At 40.2% G+C, this 26789-nt stretch overlaps 1 protein-coding gene across 2 annotated transcripts in view; it reads left to right on the top strand.

Annotated features, from left to right (window-relative positions):
* The window catches only part of LOC146554106 (sodium channel protein type 2 subunit alpha-like), a 52184-nt gene that overhangs the window by 12389 nt on the left and 13006 nt on the right, over nucleotides 1-26789 (top strand). For both annotated transcript variants that reach the window (XM_085253335.1, XM_085253334.1), the window contains exons 2-17: nucleotides 1616-1913; nucleotides 3409-3529; nucleotides 4574-4661; nucleotides 6761-6889; nucleotides 7479-7570; nucleotides 7702-7944; nucleotides 8063-8126; nucleotides 14752-14893; nucleotides 17297-17494; nucleotides 17588-17776; nucleotides 17859-18230; nucleotides 18327-18474; nucleotides 19006-19244; nucleotides 19975-20148; nucleotides 20556-20912; nucleotides 23831-24241. In XM_085253335.1, the coding sequence (XP_085109461.1) occupies nucleotides 1656-1913; nucleotides 3409-3529; nucleotides 4574-4661; nucleotides 6761-6889; nucleotides 7479-7570; nucleotides 7702-7944; nucleotides 8063-8126; nucleotides 14752-14893; nucleotides 17297-17494; nucleotides 17588-17776; nucleotides 17859-18230; nucleotides 18327-18474; nucleotides 19006-19244; nucleotides 19975-20148; nucleotides 20556-20912; nucleotides 23831-24241 (3225 nt within the window). In that variant the 5' untranslated portion in view covers nucleotides 1616-1655. The remainder of the gene's footprint in view (nucleotides 1-1615; nucleotides 1914-3408; nucleotides 3530-4573; nucleotides 4662-6760; nucleotides 6890-7478; nucleotides 7571-7701; nucleotides 7945-8062; nucleotides 8127-14751; nucleotides 14894-17296; nucleotides 17495-17587; nucleotides 17777-17858; nucleotides 18231-18326; nucleotides 18475-19005; nucleotides 19245-19974; nucleotides 20149-20555; nucleotides 20913-23830; nucleotides 24242-26789) is intronic.

Genomic DNA, 26789 nt, shown 5'->3' with positions numbered 1-26789 from the left:
GTTTTTGCTTTCTTCTGCCAAAATTGTACAACAATGCTGTTAGCCTTTTTTAGAGTTAAAAATAGGCAATGTTTTGTTTTTTAAGTTATAGCTGTATATGTCTTTCTAGATACAAATAAAATGGGTTTTGTGATTAAAAAAAATATATCTTTAATTATTTCTATATTCAATTCAATTTTATTTATATATCGCCAAATCACAACAACAGTTACCTCAAGGCGCTTTATATTGTACAGTAGATCCTACAATAATAGATTCAGAGAAAAACCCCACAATCAAATGAACCCCTATGAGCAAGCACTTTGGTGACAGTGGGAAGGAAAAAATCCCTTTTAACAGGAAGAAACCTCCGGCAGTACCAGGCTGAGGGAAGGACAGGGTCGTCTGCTGGGACTGGTGGGGTGAGAGGAGGAAGACAGGATAAAGACATGCTGTGGAAGACAGCTGGAGATTAATAACAAACACGGTTCAATGCAGAGATGTTTATTTACACATACTGAGTGAAAAGGGTGACTGAAAAGGAAAAACTCAATGCATCATGGGAGTCCCCCAGCAGCTTATGACCAATACAGCATAACTAAGGGAGGATTCAGGGACACCTGGTCCAGCCCTAACTATATGCTTTAGCAAAAAGGAAAGTTTTAAGCCTAATCTTGAAAGTAGAGATAGTGTCTGTCTCCCGAATCCAAACTGGAAGCTGATTCCACAGAAGAGGGGCCTGAAAACAGAAGGCTCTGCCTCCCATTCTACTTTTTAAATACTCTAGGAACAACAAGTAGGCCTGCAGTGTGAGAGCAAAGTGCTCAAATGGGGTGATACGGTACTACAAGGTCATTAAGATAAGATGGGGCCTGATTATTTAAGACCTTGTATGTGAGGAGCAGGATTTTGAATTCAATTCTGGATTTAACAGGAAGCCAATAAAGGGAAGCCAAAACAGGAGAAATATACTCTCTCTTTCTAGTCCCTGTCAGTACCCTTACTGCAGCATTTTGGATTAGCTGAAGGCTTTTCAGGGAGTTTTTAGGACGTCCTGATAATAATTAGTTACAGTAGTCCAGCCTAGAAGTCTAGAATGCATGAACTAGTTTTTCAAACAGTAGTGTGAGCAGAGTGTTCTTTGGATGAAGCACGTGAAGATTATACTGTGAAAACAGAAGTTATCTAAAAGTTTTTAATTAAATTGCTATGCAGATAAACTACTCAAAAACACCCCTGTGTGTTGGAACAGGAAGAGGAAGTGATACTTTACCGCAGAGAGAGCGAACACCAAGTGACAGCGCCACCCGAAGGACAGCACAGTTCTACAAGAAAGATAGATGGATAGATGCAGAATTTTGAATAGTATTATAATCTAATCAGTATAATATAATAATCAGGTGACAGAGAAACAGTCTTCTCTGACACCAATTCAGTTCATTTACTGTTTACATTTACATTTAGTGTTTGAGTATGAGTTCCAATCCAGCTTTCAGACATTTTTTAATTTGTTTTACCAAACTACTGGTACAGATAGCTACAGGCAGATGATCTGATTCATGCAGTATATAATGTATTTATCCTCACCTTCTTCAATCTGTTTTTCTGTGTTCAATCTATACTTCCCTCCCTGTAGCTGTAAGTAAATTCTAGTACAGGAGAATCAGGATGAAAAGATGGCAACCATGCTGTTACCAACGGGTCCTGATGGCTTGCGGCGGTTCACTCGCGAATCCTTGGCTGCCTTGGAGCAGCGGATTGCGGAGGAGCAGGCCAAGAATGCCAAGGGGGCTCAGAAGAAGACAGAGCCACCGAAACCCAGGGTCGACCTGGAGGCAGGGAAGCAACTGCCACGCATCTTCGGTGAAATCCCTCAAGAACTTATTGGGGTGCCGCTGGAAGACATCGATCCATTTTACTACAAGAACCAGAGGGTAAGAGTTTGGGTTTGCTTGTCCCCTTGTGGAAGAAAGGGTTACTGTGAATCAGCACAAGTTTGTTCTGAGTGATGACCGTTGTGCTCGGATGAATAGGATACTACTCCCAATAGGAGTTGTTTGGGTTTTTTTGTAGTTATATGATTTTTATGACTTGACAGTTTGATCTCAACTCAGATTACGTAAAAACCTGTGGAAGTTTTAAGACTACAGTGTTAGCTCTCTTCACTGCCATCATCAAAACACCAAATAATGAAATGTCTTTTGGATGAATGGTTTTCCATATCTCTACTAGAGTTCCAGAAAGAGAATCATTGCAAAGGTGCCCTTATTTGAGTGGTTTGTATGCCCAAACTAATGTATGATGATGATAGCAGTTCTTTTAAATTCTTTTGTATTAACAAAGCTAACTGTCTTTTGCTTAAAGAAACATGTCACAGATATATTGGTTCCAGCAATCACAGACATTATGGGCAGAAACTTATTCATGTTTGCAATAAAATGATCAGTATTGATAAATCTGCCAAAGATTATGTACCATTTAAATTAAAATGAGCACATCAACACTTTTACAGTGGGAGTAGTGGGAGACAAAATTCAGCCTGTTTTAACAGACTGAATCAATATAATTTTTACTGGTTAAAGAAATACTTGACACAAAATGACCATTTTCTGGGGTTTCCTTCATAGAGGCAATTTCTTGGCAACCGTTAAAGAGATTGTAACCATGGCGAATCCCTGGCAATGTTAAAGTTATTTAACCACGTTTATTAATAATCGGCTTGAAAATGAAAGTGTTTGTGGTTACTAATGCAGAATTTTGCTGCTATATTTTCTGCCATGTTCGCTGATGAATGTTCATCTGAATTTGAACACGATATGATAGCGAGCCTCCAAATAAACTGGCATTTTCACAGAACTTAGCAAGTGGCTATTTGGAGCAGCGAGCTGAGACGTGGCCTCTGTGACTGCTTCGCTTTAGATCTCTTGCGGATGCAGAAATAGGATTAGTAAGTTTTCATTTGCTGCTGCCCGTTAATGGGCTGTTTATGGAGAGATGGAAAAAAAAAAGGATGTGGCAGTCATTCTCAGGGTCTCTTTGTTTTGGCATGTGGCGCACTGCTGGATGGGAGGATTATCCAAAGACGGAAAAATATTTAAATAAATGCCACATCTGTTGGGGAAAGGGTCAGCTCCCATTGGAGTTGTCTCCATTATCTCAGCCGGCCTCACTAACAGTGTGGACGGGCACTCATTGCTCGCTCACCTCTTGGAGCCATAAGTGCTCACGGTGAATATTAACACAGATGGTAGCTATATTGTTATCCCTGCTTGGTAAAGACAGCAGCTGAACTGCTGCTCAGACCTGCTGTTGTTGTTGTGCACAAAGTGAAAATCATTTTAAGAAATGCTTTTTTTGGTGTGATGTCTTTTCAAAAATGTGATTTCTGTCAATAATGTTATATTTTTCTTTTTTTCTCCCCCCTTGCAGACCTTTATAGTACTTAACAAAGGGAAGGCCATCTTCAGATTCAGCGCCACATCTGCACTTTACATATTTACTCCATTTCACCTCATCAGAGCGATTGCCATAAAGATTTTAGTTCATTCATATCCTTTTTGGGTTCTCTGCATGTGCCTCTTCCTGCTTTTATTTATCTGTTGAAGGCTCATGTGTTCCTCTTCCCCTGCTACACTTGAAAAGGGACTTTTTAAACCACTAAAAAAAAGGGTGTTCTCTTTAAACTAAAAACATGAATGTCATTTTCCTGACATGTGATAACATGGGGATTAGACTGTGACTCAGATGTCCTGCCGTGAACAAACTAGTTTGAACCATTCCTACTGTAATTTATATATTTTACAATGAAAAGTCCAGATTTCACTTCCTGCTGACAGATAAGCCAATTTGTGATATTTACTGATTTCCCCCCTGTCAGTTTCTATTGGATTTTTCCAGTCCTATTTTTGAAACATCTTTGTGATGGTTCTCTCTGGCATCGCACACTAAATCCCCTCATATCCCTCTTTTAATCTCTGAAATGAAATAAGAGCAAGGAGATTTCACATCATGTGATGGCTGACTATTAGTTGTCAGACAGATGATTTGTAATTTTCCCAAATTTTCCTCCAACTCTCCCCTGTTATAGATTTCACTTCTGTTACTGATTCTCTGAAACATGCAGATTACCGCAGTCGGTTCTGAAGTGCAGGCTAAAAGCCCTCAATACCCAAACTATCGGTTTATTTTATAATGTAATATAATCAATCAGATAATTTAAATTATAGCGAAAAACTTTAATGTTCATTTCAGTGAATTTCTTATCATTTTATGCTAAAGCACTTTAATCTTTGCAATCATTTGATTCAGTAGATCCTTTAGGATTTCAGTCCATGTCTCCATATGGGAGATTATGTTTTTCTACCGAGTCGATATTAAATAGAATTTGTTTACATTGTTTTTTTATAATCTGCATTTACTGTAGTCTGTAGGTACAAACAGTGACCGTTCATCCTCGTGTATATACTCCACAGGATTACAATAAACCTTTGTTGTTTTATTTGAATACATCGTCTGCTTATCAGAAAAACGTATTTGATTGGGTAACTGTAAATCGTCACCTTACAGTACACATTCCTTAACTCTCTTTTCACATTGTTTAGCTTGTTCATAATGTTCACTATCCTGACCAACTGTTTCTTCATGGCCATGTCTGATCCACCAACATGGACCAAGTACCTGGAGTAAGTTAATGCAGCTTGAAGTTGTTTTCTTGATTCAAAATTGTCTGCATACGTTCTAATGTGTAGTTTGCTGGGGTTTGTTGCTTTGTCAGTGGCAACTGGCAGAATCAATTGACATATGTAAGTATATGATGCATGTGATATATTCGCCATGCTTGAAAACACCACATTTGCATGTTAAGTTGAACCAAGAGAAGAATCTTGCAATATAATGTGTTGTGCATGCTGTAAAGAGGTGGTGAAGCATGCAACAGGCTGTCCACATTCACAGAGACTTTTTTACTTTTTGCAACATCAGGAATTCATTTTTAGTTAATGTGGGAAGAAAAGCAGTTTTGTTTTTTGCAATAGTTTTTCCATTTGTCTTAATCAGTCTCCCGCATTGTTGGTCTTACATACACTGACTGATCACTTCATTAGGTATACCTGTTTAATTGGAGATTATGTATCGGAATTTCAGGAGCGGGACCACGCCTCCAAACACGCTCCTTCCGGTTGTCAACTATATAGGTTCCTCCAGTTCTGCAAGCTGTTCATTCTTGTTTACGTGCCCCACCCTCCCTCCCTCCTTGTTTTCAATTCTTTAACTTCTTCACTTGTATTTAGTACATGGGGATCTGCCTTCGAGGCTTTCCCCAAAACGCTGTCAAACCTAAAATGAGGACGTGGGTCCAGCTAGTGAACTGCTCTTTAATACAAATGTCTAATCAGCCAATCACATGACAGCAACCCAGAGCATTCTGCTATGTAGACATGTTCAGTTTGCCCTGTTGAATTTCGGACCGAGTATCAGAATAGGTGAATTAAAAGACTTTGAATGTGGCGTGATTGTTGTTGTCAGATGGGCTGGTCTGAGTATTTCAGAAGCTACCGGGATTTTCACTAAATTTTTCTGCGCAACCATTGCCGGGGTTTACAGACAACAGTTTGAGAAAGAAAGTATCCAGTGAATGACAGTTCACAATGTTTGAAAATGCCTTGTTAACGCCAGGTAAGAGGAGAACCTCTAATAACTCAAATAATCACTTGTTACAACTAGAAGAAGGCAGAAGAGCATGTCTGAACACCCAGCATTACAATCCTTGAAGCCTACACCAGCAGAAGACCACAGGGGCGACACCTTCTCACCTAAGAGAATGAAACTAAATTCACAAAATTGCAAAAAGGAAGATTGGAAAAATGTTGCTCCATGTGACAGTGACCGTATATTCCGCCTCTCGCCATCCATAAGTGGAATGGATGGATGGAAAAATGTCACCTGGTCTGATGAGTCTCCATTTAATTTGGATGGTAGGGTCAGAATCTGGTGTAAAAAAACATGAAAGCATGGATTCATCTTGCCTGCTTTCAGTTTTTAGACACTGTACCCATCTTCTGATGGCTCTTCCTAGCCACATGTCACAAAGTTCAGATCATCTCAAACTGAAATCGTGAACATGGAAGTGAGTTCACTGTGTGCAAATGGGCTCCACAATTACCAGACCTCAGTCCAATAGAGCAAATTATGGATGTGATGGAACGGGATCTCTGACGAATGTTTCCAGCAGCTGGTTGAATTTGAGGAATCATGAGGAATTATCTTGTAAAGTGGTCAGTGAGTGTATATATGCTCTATAAAGACCATGTAGTTACAAAAACAGATCACCAAACAGGATAATCAATTGTACAATTGCACCATCAGCAGATAAACTGCCCGTGCCACTTATACAGTAAAACAGCACGAAACTCTGAAAAACCACAAACTGAGAAAATGAGTTGTGTGACGCTGTCATCACACTACATGTAGTTTCTTTTTTTTTTATATCTGTCAGTCTATATATGTTTTAAGATTTGGACTTTATCATGATTTTAGTTATAGTTAGATTTCAAATCTTGGTAGATTTTTTAAAAATGGTGACAAATATTAAACAAGTAGTATTTTTTTTCTTTTTCAAGCTCTTTCAGCAGGCTGCGTCATATCTCAAACACAACTCTTCATTGTTATCTTACTATAAATAGTTTTAGTGTTGAGATGTATTTAAAGCTCCAGTTTGTTTCAGTGTAACGTTGTCCTTGGTGCTAATGCTACATTGTGTTCTCCTACCATGGATCTTTTCCAGGTATACCTTCACTGGTATTTACACATTCGAGTCAGCAATAAAGATATTAGCGAGAGGTTTCTGTACAGTGCCATTCACATTTTTGAGAGATCCGTGGAACTGGCTGGACTTCACGGTGATTATGATGGCGTGAGTACAGATATCATTTCACCATTGCACACATCATCACTGTCTTCTGATTCTCTGAATCTGTGTTTGTATTCTCTTGTGAGGAACAGTTTTTAAGAAAAATGTAATGCAATCATCTGATAAAAACAAAAATCCTCTCCCTCACTTAGTGAAGCAATAATTCTCCGTGGTGATTTGAAACACAACATTTGCTTTGTTACAAAAAAACAAACACTTCTACTGGATCTCATCCTTGAAGCTGCACATGACATGCATATGAATGGATGTGAGCCCTTGCAGCATTGTTTTTGAGAGCAAAGGGCAAAAACAGGAGACTTTAAACAAAAATGTTTTGTTGTAGCCTGTACTCACTGTGCATCCCCAGCACCTAACTCCATGCAGACTAAGTTAGTGACTAGCTATTGAACTTAGTGGAACGTTAAGCAGCTCAACACAAAATAGTTTGAGGTTGGTGGAGACCAAAATATGAGCTAAAAGACGACAAAATGTCAGATTAACATTGACCAGCTGAAAAGCTGTAATATAAACTTGTAACACTACATTCCAGACAAAGATGTGATTTCTCTTCACTTGTTGTATGAATTTCCAGATATTTGACTGAATTTGTAGACCTTGGAAATGTCTCTGCCTTGAGAACCTTCCGAGTACTGCGAGCACTGAAAACCATCTCAGTTATCCCAGGTAAGAGAACAATCAGGTTTCTTTGATTCCTTTTAGTTCTCTCTAAAATGTCTAAATGTTATTCACAAAGGTTTCTGTAATGGTGTCATACAACCAATACATATTGTTTCCTCCCCACACACACACACAAGGTCTAAAGACCATCGTTGGTGCCCTGATCCAGTCTGTGAAGAAGCTGGCAGACGTGATGATCTTGACCGTGTTCTGTCTCAGCGTGTTTGCCCTCATCGGCCTGCAGCTTTTTATGGGGTTACTGCGACAAAAGTGCGTCCGCAGTCTCTCGCACTGCGTCAACTCCTCGTTTAGCCCCAACACATCCTTCATCTGCAACAACAGAACCTGGAGCTCCACGGAGGACTTCCTCAGCAGTGAAGGTCAGCCAAAAATAGAAGAGCCTGCTATTGATCATCAGATGTACAGTGCTCTTAACAATGTAATATTTAATACTTTACATATTACAACTTTTTGTATGTTTAACTGGCTTTTCCTCAGATAATTTTTACAAAGTTGAAGGAGCAAAGGATGCCTTAATATGTGGATATGGAAGTGATGCGGGGTAAGTAAACATTCACTTTTCTTACTGCTTCTTAATCTGTTCACCTGTTTGGCTCTTATGTAATATCATATATATATATATATATATGTGTAGTTACATGTAGCTCAAGGCTCACAAGAAAAGGAGGATTCAATGATAGATGATGTCCTGTCATTTAGGATTCTCAGTCTGTGACTTAGGTATAATATATAGGTAACTGATCCCATTGGAGGGAGAGGTTTCGCCTGAGAGAAGCTGAGCACAAGACAACATGTGGCGTGGATAATCACCACGGCTCCACTGGAGCTCTTCACAGAGAGACATGGCATTGCCAGCTGGAGAGCGGGAGGTCTTTGGAAATTTCATCATCTCAAAAGCTCTGTGCTGTGATTAGGGTAACTGGAGCAGACTAGAACACTTTGGGATTGATATTTTGTTATCATATTTTTATTTCGACTGTACTGAAGCTTTTAACTAGTGCTTCTGACGAACCTGCTTGCTGAGCTAAAATAAGTCAAAACAATGCTAAATATAAGGTCCTTAGATGTAAGTAAATATAGATGTAAATGCATAGGTGAAATGGGTGATGGACTTTGTTCCCAGTCAAAGGCACAGTCTGAAACCATCCAAATATTGCTACTCAGCCTACGCACTGAATAATCCTGTAAATCCAAATGCTTTTGAAACAAGCACAACAGGATGACTCTGCCCAATGCCAGGCCCAGTTCAGGGGTTATAGTGAACTAAATACCCATCTGTGTGAATCTGAAATCCTGTAGCTCCAACAAATGGCTTCCATTAGGTGCTCTTGTTAATAATACAAGATAATGAATGATAGCAAATAAAACATGGTGATGATGTTAAAGCCTCTGCAGGGAAGTTTGATGCAGATGTTTTCAATTTATTTGCACGTTAAACAAAGGTGGTTCTATATGAAACCTTATAGGTTTATGTCATGCATTTACTTCATGTACCATTAGCTTGTCATGTTTTTTGGAGAAGCAGGGATAAGCACCTAGAGACAGCAGGAGATGATGTAGCATATTTGCAATGTTTCTCTTTTATGGTGAAGAAATTGTTGAATATGATTCTGTAATTAAACATACCAGAAGCTTTATGTTACGGTAGAAGGCACGCCAGATTCCTTTTATATCAAGAGGAATCAGAGTAATACAATGAAGGGAAAAAACTTGGCCAACCTGAACTTGATTTGTCTGCTTAAACATCGCTGGTCAACCTTGGATGTTGTTGTGGGTTATAGTTTCATATGTTGTATTCTTTTAAGCAGCTTTAGCCACGTGCATCTCACTGAGAGTGATGTTACACAATGTAGTGGTCTTTGCCCTCATGCTATTTCCCTATTTAAATCATGTCTTATATGCTTTTCTCTCCTGACCCTTTAGGTTTTAGATTCAGAGCATTCTCATTTCCAACATACCGACGATTTGTCCCGGCCCGAGGCGTCTAATAGTATGGCGAAAGGTACCCTTCCGCCTCCTTATGAGATGCTCTGGATTCTCAATTGAATCCAACAGAATGCTGCTAGTGGAGATAACACAAGCTTTGAGCAGGGGCTCCAGCGGTCCATTCCAGCCTTAACCCTATCAGATCATGTTTTCCAAAGTGATTAATGATCAGAAGATTATAGCCAAGTTTTAGTTACTTTGATTCTAAAATAAAAAAAAAAAGATTTGTCCACAGTTTATCTAAATGGTCTTTTGTGACCCTCAGCTAGTCACATACTCGAAGCAATCTTCTGGTTGTCACTGGTGGTCACTTCACTTCTACAGCATAGTACTGTTGGATTATGTAAGCTCAGTGATTGTCTCCGGCCAAAAGCTACTTTTTGGCCGGAGACAATCACTGTGTCAAAAAATAGCTGTTTTTGACATTTGCGTGGACAGAAGTTTTTTTCCTCAAAGAACCAGAAATTTTGTTACAATGGCTGTTATCAATTTTTTGTTGATACCAGTTCAAATTGTTCAAACACTGTCATTAAGAATAAAGTAAATCAACTTTTTATTCTTGAAAAAAGGGCGCACCAAAAATAGCTCCTCTTGCTTCAGAGCTAACCCTTTGCACAATGTTTGTTACAGCTAACCAGGCTAGTGAACTAAAAAACAAAAAATATATATTTTAATAAAAGCAGAGAATATTTAGAGTTAAAATGTTTGAGGAGTTTGACGTTTTCTATAAATGATCAGCTAATGTTTGAATAAGGACCTAATGTTTAGCCGACATTAATAACTAATAATAATAATAATGGATTGGATTTATATAGCGCTTTTCAAGGCACCCAAAGCGCTTTACAATACCATTATTCATTCACACACTGGTGGAGGCAGCTACAGTTGTAGCCACAGCTGCCCTGGGGCAGACTGACAGAAGCAAGGCTGCCATATCGCACCATCGGCCCCTCTGGCCAACACCAGTAGGCAAGTAGGGTAAAGTGTCTTGCCCAAGGACACAACGACCAGGACAGAGAGCCCAGGGATCGAACCGGCAACCTTCCGGTTACAGATGCGATTCCCAACCCCCTGAGCCACGGTCGCCCGTGGCTAAAACTAGCATTTTAGCATATATTTAATTCATGCAGATATTTTGTTAGAATAATCAAGAAGAAAAAAAAACCTCTTGATTCTTTTGCTTTGATGTAGTTACTTCTCTAAGGTGGAAAGTTTTTTTCTTCTTCTTCTTCTTGGTTTGTTTGTTTGTTTTGTTTTTGCTTTGTTTTATTATTTGCTTTGAGCCCTGTGTACAGGAGCTGCATGCAAAAAGGCGTAATAAGCAAATGCTTCAGCCAATACCTTTTGATTAGCCTTGTCTCATGCTTTCTTGCTTTGTGGTAGATCTTTGTTCTGTCTTCACTGAGATATTTGAATGCTAATCAATAAAATCAAATCAAATCAAATCAATCAATCAAGTCAAGACAAAAACTGCCAGTATGAATAAGCTAACACTATCTGACTGCCACAACTCCAGTTTTTATATAGAATTCAAAGAACAATTAAAAAATACATATTTATATTTAATTTGCAACTTATAATCCTTCCCATTCCCAGTTATAGTTATTATGAGTGTAGTCACATATTTTTAGAGGCAACAGAATCCAGCCACCCTTTAGTTTTTAATCCCTCTCCTCCAAAAGCACAGGACCTTAATCTCCCAAGAAGTACCGTCTGATTCAGTAATTTGTGTTGAAGTCAGAGCAAAAGATTTGGACGGGGGAATGATGTCACTAAACTCACTTAAATAGTGGGTCAGTAAGATCAGGCGAGACCTACCCAGCTGTCCCACATGTGTCACTACATGTGAACTTTCTTTTGTTGCCCGCTTTTTGTGTTTTTGCCATTTGTGGAGCTCTAACAGAGCGCTGCAATCGATACTGCAGAGTTTGAACCTTTTTGTTGTTTTTAATGGCGTCTTTGTCCCCTTTTATTTTAACATTGCTACATCATCATCAAGAAAATGCATTTTGTTGCACTTACTGCATTTTTAAAAAACTTTCTCTCCAGCTAAACTGCAGCTAAAGCAAGAGTGGCACAGATTCGTGACATGCTTGACAGGTTAAAGATACCATAAGGTAGCTTCTGGTTTTACTGGCAGATAACTGAGATGGCCTCTTAACTTGTGCAACATTTTTAGATGGAACTTTCTGAGGCTGGCTGTGGAGGAGAGCAAGATATTAAGCAGGTCAGGATGGAGGACGTAAAACATAGAGGATGCTTAATCTTTTGAGTGTATTCCAACAAGTAATCCCTGAGTAGATTTCCAAATTAAAGCTTTGGATACGTTATGATGACACACACACACAGTCACACACATGCGCATAGCCCCCATCACGCCTACTGTAGAGTCGAGGCAAGTGCTTATCCCCTTACATCTTAAAACCACTATGCATTAAGGATTATGACTGATTGTATTGAAAGTTTCAACTTTTGCCCTGAGCTGGAGCGATGCGGGCAGGAAACTCACCGCCTTAGCCCCACCCAGGAAAAAAAACTGTTGCCACCGACAGATGTTATACAAACAGCAGGAAATTGATGTTGTCCTCACATATATAATATTAAAAAAACCCAAACATTGTAAACATGGAGCAAAGGGCTTTAATAGAGGTCTAACACACCTGACCCTGTGTTAGCTGTGCTCCAATGATTGCACAAGATGACTTGTAAAATCAATTATTATTCATATTTTGCCTTTCTTTTCACATGTCGCTTTTTAGATTTTTGGCTGCATGCTTCCTATAATTCCAGTAAGCAACAGGTTAATAAAATCATAAGGCCTTTTCAACTGGAGGAACTGCAGATTGCATCACTCAGCAGTGGCTTCATTTTCAGCTCCCTGGGTTTCCTCTTTGGATTAACTTAAAAAATCAATAAGTGTTGTCCTTTTTAGCTCTTACCCCAACTTCCTCAAGAGGCTTTGAGGAAGTTGGGGTAGACCGCCACTGTCGCCATGGGTTTGTTCTTAATGACGTGTGGTTAAAAGAATGAAATGGGGGTACTGCTTTACCTCATAGTTTGAGCAGCTGACCATATACCCCAAGGCTAAATTCAGCTGCCCGGGTTCAACTCTGACCCAAGGTGCTTTTACCTTTGTCTTCCCCAACTCACTCATTCCCTGCTTTCCTTTCTAATCAAGGCAAAAGCCCCCAAACAGTAAAGTAAAAAAATAAAAGGGAATTTTTGCTCAGTGTACTATGGTAGAGAATTCATATAAAAATAACTTCCTAGAGCCTGAGAACAGATATATATAGTAATAGTAGTAATAGCAAGTGGTAAAAATGCATGAAAAAACAAACTTGCAGAATACTTAGATGTGATGCACAGCTGAGTTATATCTGTGTGTATCAGCAGCTGCTCCATTGGGCAGTTGCTATAGAGACTAATGGGACATGAACTCTGCAGGCACCTTGCTCACAATTACAAAACTACGAAAGGACTCTCACATTTTTGTAGCTGTTTAATGGACAACAGTGGATTAACAAGCATATCATTGAGTGCAGTTTATTCATTTATAAACTGCATACAGAGGCACCTAGTCTGAGCACCTACAGAAAGTTGCTCAGACTTGATTGCAGAATGACACGATGAAAACATGGAATAGTGATGATTACAGGAAATATTGTTAGCTAAACTTAGTGATATGACACCTTCCATGCATTGTTTACCATTGTATTATTATTTTCATTTTTAATTAAGCTGCAGTTTATTTTCCAGACTAGTCATTTCATGTGTAAAGTATATAAAATGTTCCAAAGTCAAGTTATAAGTACTGTGCTGAAAATGATCTCAGACGTAAGAATTAATCACCAGCACACCAGGGCCGCTTTACATGGATGTCAATCATCAGTAACCTATACTCTCCTTGGTGGTTTATCTCGGATCTGCCCTCGTCGCATCACCAGCTAGTCGCTCAATGTCATTGAGGTTGTATGGTCTGTTAAAGTGAATTGTTCTGAGTTTAGACCCAACATGGTCTTTCATTGGACATTGCCGTATATCACTTCCTGTCAGGAAGCAGCTTTAGTTGACAGGAACTCAGCAGTATACTTGGCATGTTTGCTTGAAGACGCATTAAGCTGCAGTGTATAGGAAGCTCCACATAGTGCACATAGGAAGTGATTTGCAGTTGTGACCAGAGACAATAGAAAATCAATGGCATGTGGCATCTTCAAGCAAACACAAGGTGGAAATTTCCGGGATAAACTTTACAGTTGGGAGTACACTCGGAGTCTTGTAGAAATCACAGTCTCCATTAGCACGTGCTCCGAAAGCCTCTTTAAGCTGACAAACTTGACAAAGACTAAAACAAAAGACAGTTATTTTTTACAGGCATGATACTGTTTTCAGTTAGTGTGCATTTTTTTTTAAATAAAGTTTTCCTTTTGACAAAAGTCGAATTTTTAAATCACAACATTTGTTTAGATGCCGAGTTGACAGAAAGATTTTTGCTAATTTTGCTCAACAATGTTGATATGAAATAAACTAAATGTGCATTGATTAACAGAGGTGAACAGATTGGTGTGAGTGATGTAGCAGAGGGCTAGCCTGACAGGAAGATGTCGCTGGCCTCACACAGCATCCTCTGCCCTCGCTGCTGGATATTAGTGAGCTGGCGTGTTGGTGAGATCCACAGCTGTTCTCACAGCAGCGCTCTTCCGCCCAGCTGTTTGCCTGCCATTATGAAATTATTCCACACTGAGATTGACATGGCAGTCCAGCTTGTTCTCAGCTGCTGGACTTAAATATTTGCTGTAATGCCACTATGTTGACAATGAAGATCAGAGGCGCTGGAATCGAGCTGATTTTTTTTTCCTGCTGCAATTTGATATCCATCTGGCTAATCTCTTTTTGCTCCAGTGCATTTTAGTGCTCCTGTCTGAAACAGGTTTCAAGTGCCGTCTTCTTTGAAATAACGGTGATGATAGTACGTACTTACTGACTCATCTCCCAGTTTTCTCTGTGAAGTCAAAGGCCGCAGAGCCACATGTAGAATGTTTTTAACTCTGGGAAAGCAGCACGCACACCGGCACGGCTATATCTCTCCGCAGCTGCTTTTAATTTCCTGTGTTCGGCCTTTGTTTATCAGTCCTGGCCTCTAATCATTTATCTTCTACCTCTCAATCATTTGCACATTACAGGAAGTGTCCAGAAGGATTTGACTGCCTAAAAGTAGGGAGGAATCCAAACTATGGCTACACCAGCTTTGACACTTTCGGCTGGGCTTTCCTGGCACTTTTCCGTCTCATGACGCAGGACTACTGGGAAAAACTGTTTCACCAGGTGCAATTTTCTACTTTTGGTTTTTTCATCTATCAGCATCCTGTAGTTACAACCTTCAACTTAAAAGTTCAATTTTCCTCTTATAGGTTCAGTGTTTTCAGCAGTGGCTCTAAGAGGTCAAACGCATTGCAACTCAAGGAAACACCAACAAACAGAAAAACGTCACCAAAGCTCACAAAAAAAACAATAGAAGTTGAATAAAACACAATAGAAACAGAAAAACAACTCAAACGCTCACAAAGAAAAGACCCTTAGAAAACACAACAGAAGCATTTTTGGGGACAGAACAGCTGTGGAAGTGACGAGCTAACGCTGAAATGTACGAGCAAACATGTATTTACAGTGTCTTGCTATTAAAACACAGATTACCTGCATCTTCTGCCTCACTTCAGTCTTTCACATGTTCTGGTTTCTGTTACTTAAGCAGATGTTTCATCACTTTGTCTCCCAGATTTGTTCTTTTCTACTTCCTTTTGTTTTCCTTCTGTTTAGTTTTTTTCCCATGTCCTTTGTTCTTTATTCAACTTCTGTTGTCTTTTTGTGAGCTTTCGGAGCGTTTTTCTATTTGCTGGTCTTCTCTGGGGCCAAAGTAGTTTTCACTTTCACAAAGAATCAGTAACTGGGTGACATAGTGGAGAAACACAACTAACATACTTAAACGGATATTGAATAAGACGTCACTTCACAAAGTGGCCAGAAACCTTTTTGTACTGACCTGTGTTGTTTAGCTTTAGCATATGATCTGCCTTATGACTATACACAGTGCTGAACAGAGGTGTGGACTCGAGTCACATGACTTGGACTCGAGTCAGACTCGAGTCATTAATTTTATGACTTTAGACTTGACTTGAAAAAATGTTGTAAGACTTGTGACTTGACTTGGACTTTTACACCAATGACTTGGGACTTGAATTGGACTTGAACCGGTTTACTTGAAAAGACTTGATATTTTACCCCAAATATAAAATTTAACATGCATATTATATAGAGATTGAAAATGTGACGTCATTCATGGGTAGAACCGCAAAGGATTCTGGGAACTCGTGGCAAGCGGTACTAGCGCACGCAGGCTTTCAATTAAAATCAGTTATACAGCGATAAAAAAGAAACACAAAAATGTCAAGAAGCCGTTGTATTATTAACTGCAATAGCCGGTCGCATGACAGCCACGGGAAGCCGACGGGTAAAGAGATCGGTTGTTATCGGATTACGTCGTTGAAGAGAAATTGTTCAAGCCATGTTTCCGAAGTAACAAAGACGCGACTGGATTGCAGCCATTCTAAGACCAAATATAACGTCCTAGAACACTCCAGCTCACAGGTTAGTCTGCTCCAAGCATTTACACGAAGGTCAGTGTTTTTTAGTACTTAATACGTCATTTTCATAACATAATTGGTGATATAGGTTACAAGCAAGTCTGGCGCTGAACAGAAATTGTCGCGCTATGCTCCTTTATTTATTGTGTTTATTGTGCATAAATAGTGAATTGTCCTGACACAATATTGCGTTTCGCTTCTGTTATTATGGTACATTGACAAAAACATATACTTTTATTCACAGGATAAAACAGGTTTTTTGTATCACTAATTGCCCAGTACGATTATGTATTTATGACGACGATTTGTGAGACTGGTAAACTTATGATACGTACGATGGTCTTTCGTTCTACACGGTGCATTTCAAGGTCCTGCACCCATCCGGCGGTAAACTGTACCTGGGCTTGTTGCAGTGACCGGAAGTTACTAAACTTCATGAGTGTATGCACTCACTCCAAGAACCGTATGATTATAAATATGCATATAAATATGCTAAGATGAGATAGCTGACTTCATCTAACTAGCAAATGTTGTCCAGGCTACGTTGGTGATGCAGTTTTTTTTAATGTGTATGATATTTTTGTCATGCGATTTTAAAGCCGGTCCTACAAGCGCATCCAAGAATAACATGCAGCTTATCTCAGAACTGTCGGTGAAAATTATTCTTGGAGCTAGGTTTAATTGAGCTGCATTTTAAAGAGGTGCAATTTCACAATTTGTGTATATTTTCTAAGTTCACTATTTTGTCATGTGTTGAGAAAAACACAGATTTTAAAATTACATGGTCTAATATTTACATTTAGCATAACTGCAACATTTTTTTTTCATTTTTTTTTTTTTTAAAGACTCGAAAGGACTTGAAATTCAAAGTTTCAGACTTGTGACTTGACTCGGACTTTTACACCAGTGACTTGAGACTCGACTCTGACTTGCCTGACATTACTTGAGACTTGACTTGAGACTTGAGGATAAAGACTTGAGACTTACTTGAGACTTGCAAAACAATGACTTGGTCCCACCTCTGGTGCTGAACCAGTGACTCTGGTGAATTTGCTTTTATTGCCTTTACTTTCTTTGATTCCCACAGACTCTGCGCTCAGCTGGGAAGACCTACATGATCTTCTTTGTTCTAGTGATCTTCATGGGCTCTTTCTACCTGGTCAACCTTATCCTGGCTGTGGTGGCCATGGCCTACGAGGAGCAGAATCAGGCAACCATCGCTGAGGCCTGGCAGAAGGAGAGAGAGTTTCAGATGGCCATGGAACACCTGAGAAGAGAGCAAAGAGTAAGTGCGGTGCATTGTCATATTTTCATGTGCGCCTTCAGCTGAAGACAGACACAACTGTAACTCTTTCAAACAATTTCATCCCATGTGAAGCTGGCAGCAAAAAGACAAGCACAGGAGACAGACTCAGTGTTGTCCCCGGAGCTGTCTCCATTCTGTGTGAAGTACACAGGAAGTATACGAAGAAGCAGCAGCAGAAGAAGAAGATCTCACAGAACGCTGTCCGAAGAAACGGCAGAAGAAGCTGCAGAACAGAAGATGGAGCCCCTGGAAGAAGTAATGGTATGTAACCTTAAGGAGCGCGCTGTCGAGTTGTTAATGGTTGAAACCACAGAAGCTAATGCGTTCTTCCATATTTCTGTAGCCTCCCCTGTCCCCCCTGCCGGCCCACCCTCTGCTGGCCACGCTATCCTCTCACCCGCTCAGCACCAGACGAGGAAGCCAGAACAGCATCTTCAGCTCCTTCCGCGTTCGCAACAACTCAGAGGCCGACTTCGCGGACGACGAGTACAGCGTTCACGGAGACGTCTTCAGGAGTCGCACCAGTTCGACAGTGACGCCATGGAAGAGGAGAACGGGCAGCGTGAGAAGCCACTGCTCCCAAATCTTCACCCCCAGCCTCAATGTCAACGGTCGACTGAACATCTCCCTCGACCACAATGGAGTCATGACTATGGGTCTGCTCACCCCTACGTCCATGCCAGCTCACAGCATGGAGAGAGTCAGGGAAGACACAGTGAGTGACGGAGCCGTTGTTATGAGACTGTTCTGAAAAGTTTAAATATGAGTTTATAAGAACATGACAATACAGCCTTGTTTGTTTGTTTTTTAGATATTTTCTGTTTGCCAGAAGCCCTCCAGCACAGAGGAGACAGTTCCAAGGCCTCTCCTGCAACCTTCCCCCACAGTGACAGATCCATCCCCCGTGCGCAGGAAAAGGGGCCTGAGCTCTGTCAGCTTTTATAGTGATGCCATGGACGGTGCGTCCATTTCACTGTTTAAGGAAGTGTTCAGAAATTACATCCCTTTTTGGGGATATATGAAGCTAGCTTAGCAAAAGGGTTGGAAACAGCTAGCCTGGTCTTGTCTGAAGGTTACTAGATCCTCTACATGTTGCTAAATAACATATCCAGGAAGTTATTACATCAGAAAATAGTGTAACAAATGCATATATCTCCCATTATTTCTTTAGTACTGTTTTGTGTCATTAAGCAGATGATACCTAACATATTTAAGGTCCCAGTAGGTGGATTTTGCTACTTCCCAAACAAAGCCAAACCAGCTTTCCCCCTGATTTCTGTATTTATGCTCAGCTGTTATAATGAAGGCATAGTAGAAGAAATTAGAACTGGTTTTCTCAACCAACCCTCCACCTGCCCAAATAACATTTAACTTTAGTTAACTTTGCTAGCAGAAGGACCCTAGAATCGCCGCTGGTTTCAGGTTTTAGCTGTTCAAAAATGATCAAGTTATCTGCAGATATAAATCATTTCCGTGTGGTGTCTCTGCAGAGCTGGAGGAGTCGAGGCAAAAGTGCCATCCCTGCTGGTACACGTATGCCAAGAAGTATCTGATATGGGACTGCTGCCCCTGGTGGCTGAAGCTGAAGGAGTATGTGAAGCTAATGGTGATGGATCCTTTCCTGGATCTTGGTATCACCATATGCATTGTGCTGAACACCCTCTTCATGGCACTTGAACACTACCCCATGACTGATGAGTTCAACACCATGCTCTCAGTGGGCAATCTGGTAAGAGGGTTTTAAAGATACCAGAGGGATGTTTCCAGCTTTTAACACACTTTCTATAAGTGCTGTCGGGTGCTAGATAAGGAGAGGAGAGTGGAACAGAGAGGAAACTGAACTGGCCGGCATTCAGATAATCCGTCTCTGTTTGCAGACAGGTTGATTTTTAAAGCAGGTGCAGGACAGGAGGTCAAATACAGTGATGCTGATCCGCTGTCAAAGATTCTGTTTTAGACTATTTGCGATTATCTTTAATAACATGGAGTATTTTTAGCAAGAGGTGGAATTGATTTCCTGTTGTTCTGTTTTGAAATCTCTTCCTACCGGTGAATTTTAGACTCTGACAGAGATTTGGTAAATAAATAAATACATTAATACATTAAGTAATTTTAAAATTATATAACTTTATATGTACCTTTATATGAATAAATTAAAAACGACAACAAAAATGAAATAACACATTGAAATACATTGTTATATTTTCTGTTGAACTAAGGTTTGTGTGCAGAAACCTTCACTGAAATGTTTTTAGTTCACTCATTAATAAAATTCAAATTACACATCTTTTGAAGGCGGTTGTGTAAAATTGTTTATTTGTGGTCAACAAAAGAGAAACAACTCATCTAAAAGAGAGTGAATGCTCTACTAATTAAGCTGTAGCTATATAATATTCCTAGTGTTTTGCTGGATTTTTCACCTCTAAATGTCCTTTTGTCACTCTGTGTTTTTTTTCTAGGTGTTCACTGGTATATTTACAGCTGAGATGGTACTGAAGCTGATTGCCATGGACCCCTATTACTACTTCCAACAGGGCTGGAACATCTTTGACGGCGTCATTGTTTGCCTCAGTTTAATGGAGCTGGGCCTCTCCAATGTGGAGGGACTGTCCGTCCTGCGATCTTTCAGATTGGTGAGGGAAATCTTGTTCATTCTCTGTGTTACTTTGAAGAAAATTGATTAATTATTTCCGATTGATCAGCTCCTGATGAACAGAAGACAAAACCTAGACACGGGAGCAGATTCAACTATTTGCAATGGGAAACAGACAGCTGATGAACTAAGGGTTCTCGGATGGGTGAAGTCTAAGATAAAAATATGGACAAAGCATAATATGTCCATTAAAAAAATGATGATACCTAGGAACAGAGTTGTCAGAGTTGCACATTATATCTAATAATCAGACTACATCTAAAAACATAAAAGTCTCTTAAGGTTTTAACTCTGAAGTCTAGTTAACTTGTGCAACTTGTACAGTGTAATAGTCAGTCTATTCTGAAGATGCAGCATCATTTGTCTTCACATTTCTCTTATCATAAGTTGCGAGTCTTCAAGCTGGCAAAATCCTGGCCCACTCTCAACACTCTCATCAAGATCATCGGCAACTCGGTGGGCGCCCTGGGAAACCTGACGCTGGTGCTGGCCATCATTGTTTTCATCTTCGCTGTGGTGGGAATGCAGCTATTCGGCAAGAACTATCAGGACTGTGTCTGTAAGATCTCCTTTGACTGTCAGATGCCTCGCTGGCACATGAAGGACTTCTTCCACTCCTTCCTGATTGTGTTCAGGGTCTTGTGCGGCGAGTGGATCGAGACCATGTGGGACTGTATGGAAGTGGCTGGCCAGCCCCTCTGCATCCTGGTCTTCATGTTGGTCATGGTCATAGGGAACTTGGTGGTAAGTTATTATGACTTGGCATTTAAACTCTAACCTGTTTAAGGTTATGTTGAGTGATAGTCTATATTTTTTGTACCGGCAAAGCTCACAAAAAGATTAAACTCAACAAGAGTTTCTTTTGAGAAGTGTCTGTGTGGCTTTTCCCCTGTTCCTCTGTGCTGTAAAGTTCAGACAGTAGAAATGAGTCAACCACAGTGTTGCACTGAGTGACATTTACCTCAGTCCTACATGCACCACATTGCTGCTGCAAATGCCAACTACAGGATCAGGCACGAGGTGCAGTCAAAAAGCTGGAAAATGAATCCAGTCCTAATTTAAACTATCTGATCCCTCCTTCACGTTCTTTCATTAGAAAGCTCTCACTGGAAGTCCTGTTCTGATCAGCTGCGCTTGCATAGAGAGCAAACATCAACTTCTGTCACAAACTGACCAACTTTCATGCCGCAACCGTCACATTGCTCATAGCAGTGATCTCAAAGTCATAGCCACCCGACTCAGAGAGCATCCTCACATCATGTCAGGAGCACAGGCAACATGGTTGTTCACCAGAAATGATCCCAAAGTCAAACTTTCAGTGTGGAAATTACTGTCACATCACCATGTGGTAGCAAGTCATTCCCCACCACCCTGAGATTTGCTTCCAACTGTGCAGTTAAATTACCAACTGTGCAGGAACTGGAGCAGCACTTCCCCGGGAAATTACCTGGAAGGGGAGACTGAGAAAATTAAAGTTTGTTATTTTTGAACATACCTTAAATGTTTAGGTCAGTGGCTGAACTACTCTGAAAACGGACTTGTTAAAAAAAGGTGTCCAGGCAGTACATGGAATTACTCAGCCTATTTAAACATATAGAAGTATGGATTTTTGTAAGCATTACAAAATGATTGAATCCATTGCTCCTTAATAAAGATTTAAAAAAATGGAGGATATGTGGAGGGTATGAGTGTATCATTTGTCTTTAACAGAAGAAGTGCTTTTGATGTTCAGGCAAAGTTGTGACAGGCAAAGTTATCCTTTAAACAGTATTTGATGACTAAGAGCGATGCAGTAGCGTTTCAATGCTACCAAAACCACTTGGTGATGTCACAAGTAATCTGGGATTACGTGGCACAAGAGAGGACTGCTGATTGTGTATTATGTGAATGGACCATCCTTCAAGTTAATTATGTTAAAATTTGCAAGCTGTATTAGTTTGTATATCTGTAAATGAGCAACTCTTCAGCATGCTGTATTAAATGAAAGTGTCATGGTCTTGCTTCAGATTAGATTTAGCAGAGTTTCTACCAAATTTAATAGATTATAGATTTATGAGATGTGCAGATCATTTCGTTCTATTTTCACTTGCATTTTTACACATCACCTCAACTTAAAAACCCTCTGTTATTTGTGCTGCATCATATGTGTATTATCTACACATGTTGCCGTGCAAACTGAAGCGACAAGAGACAAACTCAGTGCTGGAGCAGCTTTACTGCCCTTTTATCCACCACTAATGAGCTAAGCCTTACGGGTGAAATGGGGACCCAAGTGTTGCACAAACACCGCAGAGCGTTCACCCCGTTTAACACCAAGTTTTGATTTTTACTCATTTTGCAAGCCAACACATGCAGCTGTTAAAAAAAACAGCAGTTAATTCAGTTTTAATTGTATACGCCCACCCACATTCACTGCTCCTCCCATATGGCCAGCCGTTTCCTGTGAGCTGATATTAAAGAATACAAAAGCGCGCTGAATTTGCAGGATTTGTTTATAGTCAACGTTGTTTTGCTTTGAATGTGGTGTCGTTCCAGTGGTGATCCTGGTAATAGAAATACATGCAGAAATAGTTGTATTTTAGTATAGCACTATTTTAACCCAGTAAAAATCTAGTTTTATTTACTTGTTCACTTGCTCCCCTCGACTTTTGTAGTTAGGATAAGTTTAAATTCTTTTGACAAAAAATTAGCAAGAGATTTGCATAATTCAAACCCAGTCAAAAGAATGGTACTAGATATTTCTAGGTGTACATAGCAGTTTCTCAAGTATCACATAGATGCTATTAGTGGATAGAGACACTTTCATTGACTGTATTGCCTTGTTAGCCTAAAGATCAGATCACAACAGCGCTCCCTATGGAATTTAATGGACAGGAACCTCTCTGTGCACATGAATCGTGGGAAAGCAGTTTATCTGTGGGATTATCCAGGATGCTTAGGGGTGAGAAGGTCGGAGGGCATTCATCACTAATCATCTGCTCATGCTCCCCATCTCTGAGTAGCGCAGTGGCTAAAGATGATCCTTGCCAACTGTGCACATCACCCATGAAGGGAATGCACACACAGACACACACACATATGTGCAGTGTTATGCCCCGTGCTGCTGCTCTCTAAGCTAGCAGACAGATTACTTAGGAGTTGGATGCTTTGAACCTTGACTTCAGGAGGCCTGAAACATCAGCCATATGTACCTGAGCGTATCATTGTTGCAGAACTTTGCGGGATTTGCCAATGTTGACAAAATATATGGGACATCATGTCCGGCATTATGTCAAATGATAAAGCATACATACATACTAAACAATTCAGAGCTTTGCGCATCAGATGGTGATACAAGCATAATATGGCTATACAATGTCCTGCTTTGTTAACCCTTTTCACACCAAGGATCTCTGCTGCAGGCCATATTAACACACTACCCACCACCACCTATTATTGTGGAGTGTGGCATATTGAATAAAGAGGCTGTGTGGAAATGGGATGTAGCATTTCTGTGCATAAGCAAATTTGGTTGAAATGTGTTTCTTATTTGTAGATGCAAAAAAGAAAGAGAGAAAGGGGCTAAGGGCTTAAGTGGTTACGGCTAAATAGCTATAAACAAGTCTAATAGTTTCATCCATTCAGATGTAAGTAAACATACATTTTTGGTATGTCAACAACAGGTGCTGAATCTCTTTCTGGCCCTGCTGCTGAGCTCCTTCAGCTCAGACAATCTCTCTGCTCCAGACGAAGACGGGGACTTGAATAACATTCAGATTGCCATCGCTCGCATCCATTCCGGCTTTTCCTGGATTGTCACAAGCGTCATCAACCTCTGCAACAGGAGCTTGAAGCGTCGAAAACACAAAGCCAAGGAAACCAGTCAGGCCCTCAAGCCGGTCGGAAATCACATGGAGAGCAATGGGGGGATTTTTGGACGTTATGGAGAGAAGTACATCGTACCAGAGGAGGACAGCTACATGACCAACCCAAACCTGACTGTCATTGTTCCTATCGCGCCTGGGGAGTCAGATGTGGAGTTTTTGGAGGAGGAGGAGATCTCAGAGTCATCAGAGGATGAAGAAAACAAACTGGTAAGTATGTCGTGCCCAGAATCATGTTTGGGGCTTAACTTCAGGCTTTAATGCTCTCTGAACTTACATACTTTAGAGAATGTGATTTTATCGGCATACTTTTCGCTAAGAATGAAATCTCATCTTGTCATTTGAAACACTCAACTTGTTTGTTTGGCTTGTGTTTCTTATTATATAAATGGGTAATTACTTGGTTTTTTGCTGTTTGTATATGCTGAGATAAACTCAAGAAGTCCACGTTGACAACAAATTATGATTTTGAAATTATTGTCTGATCTACCTATTAAATTGAGATGTGCTGGAATAATTGAAGTTTTTTCAAAGATTTTTCAGAAGCTTTTAATTTTTACAAAGGGTCTGTATGAGAATGAACATGATATCAAAATGGTGGGATTAGTTTATCATGTTTAATGACTGGACACAGAAGGGCTGCACACTTTCCAAACTAGCTGTGGCTAAAACAGAGCTTATACTGTTTAACATATGTGTGTATGTTTAAGCATATATGTTTTGTGCTGGTAGCCTAAATATTATTAGTAACATCTGTGTTTTCTAATTCTGATGATGATGATGATGCTATGGAATCAGTCTGTCATAGAGTCCCGCACACCCACACACATGTTAATGAGATGTGGTTGAATGTGTGCCGAGCTATGCTTAAAGCTATATTTAGTACACACATGTTAAAGGGGTTGATTATCCCTAACTAACAGGAAAATGAGGCCATTACTATTTAAGCCACACATCTTATCCTTTGAATTTAGATTTTCAGTCCCATTGAGACACGTGTAGAAAATCAGCGTCCTAGCCACACAGTCAGCCTTTACAAACATTTGTGAAAGAATGGCTCGTTCCAAAGTGCTCACAGAATTTGAAGGTGGCGCTGTCACAGGATGTCACTGTAGCAAGAAGTCAGCATTCGATATCTCTTCCCTTCTAGATATTCCACGATCCACTGTAAGTGCTATTATTACAAAGGGAAAGCTTTTAGGAGCCACAGCAATGACCCATGGAGTTACAGCCCACTTAAAGTTACAGTATCAGGTTGCCAAGTGGTAAGGTGCATAGTGAGTAAAAGTCACCAATGCTCTTCTGACTCAAAACCTCTTCTGGCATTACCATCAGCACAAAAACTGTGTGCAGCTTCATGTGTTTGGATGGCTGAGCAACTCCTGTAGGTTTGATGTTTAGGTCTCCCTGTACTTTTGTCCACAGCACTCTTTACACCCATTAGCGAGTACTGTAAGATTATATGATTATTAAGAGTACAAACATTGGAAGAACACATCATTGAAATCATTGAAATATAAAGTAAAGAAAATTGCAATTGAAAGCAGAACACGTTTATAGAAATCAAAATGATAAAAACATGAACAACTGAACAAAAGAATCTGGGATTAAAGCAGTTCAAGACTTCAGTGTTAGAAACGCAGGACGTATACAGCAGACGGTGCATCGCTGAAATGCCTGCCTAAACAGATATGTCTTTAGCACATTTCTGAAAGCCTCTTAGGGAATCTTAGGGAAGCACACCGAGCATTCGACGGGTCAGGCATCGCAGCTTGAAAAGCTCACCCCTGATCCGTAGGTGCATTAGTATTATTTGCCCGGCATTAGACAGCTAACTTACACACCAACACTGGACGAAGCTGTAATGACTGAGATACAGTTTGTTTCTTGTTTGCATTTCTGTACATATTAAATGAGTTTACCGTGCACTCAGCAACAGTAACTAACACCGTGTGTATAGTTGCTTTAATTTGCATGAAAACGCAACAGTGAGAGTGCAATAGCACTCCTCAGTTTTTGTATAGATTTGGATTTGACTGTGTTCATTCGAAAGCTTTAGAGTCAGACTGTCCTGCAGATCGGGCGTTTGTTGAGGCGGAGGATGTGTCGTTCCTGTCCTGTCTGGCAGAAAAACAGGAGCAGGCCAGATGTGGAGCCAGGCGCTGTAGAGCAGATTAAACTGACACAGCTGAGCTGGGCAGCCTGCAGTCTGGTGCTCTCTCTTCCTCTTTCCCTCCCATGCGCTGCTGCACACCACACTAGAACTAGGCATCATGAAAAATGGGGGCGGGGGGGACCTCCAATCGTCCATCAGCTTAACTGGGCATCTGCAGCTGCTCTGCATATGCAGAGCTTTAAACACACACAAAAGTGATAAACATATTATATGTAAGAATATTGTTAAAAAGAAATCCTATAGTTAAGTATTTGAGTCTTCTCTAGAGTGTAAATAAATCTCCTTTGCTTAAATGGGATCAATTACTACTTTCTGATGTGCCATCAGTCCATTATGTTTCTCACTGTCTTTAAACTCTAAGATGAGCAATGCTGGTAATTTGGTTTCCAGATCCCGTGCATGCCCTTTAATGCTGGATTAAATTTCGTATCATTTTACGAGATTGAAGCTGCACCTCTGTCCTGTAAATCATATGAAATATGTTGTTGTTACAACACGTGAAAATCTCATCAAAATTGCAGTAAGCCTCACAGGAGATTGAAAGTCCATCAAGGTGCGCCGGCTCTGATGGGATGAATGCAC

Source organism: Mchenga conophoros, linkage group LG18 (genome assembly GCF_057382185.1).
Source record: "Mchenga conophoros isolate Kocher_MC1m ecotype Shallow Benthic linkage group LG18, M_conophoros_male_GT1.1, whole genome shotgun sequence".
Taxonomy (NCBI): domain Eukaryota; kingdom Metazoa; phylum Chordata; class Actinopteri; order Cichliformes; family Cichlidae; genus Mchenga; species Mchenga conophoros.
The sequence above is the reverse complement of the archived record's forward strand: the minus strand, read 5'-3'. Positions and strand labels throughout refer to the sequence as shown.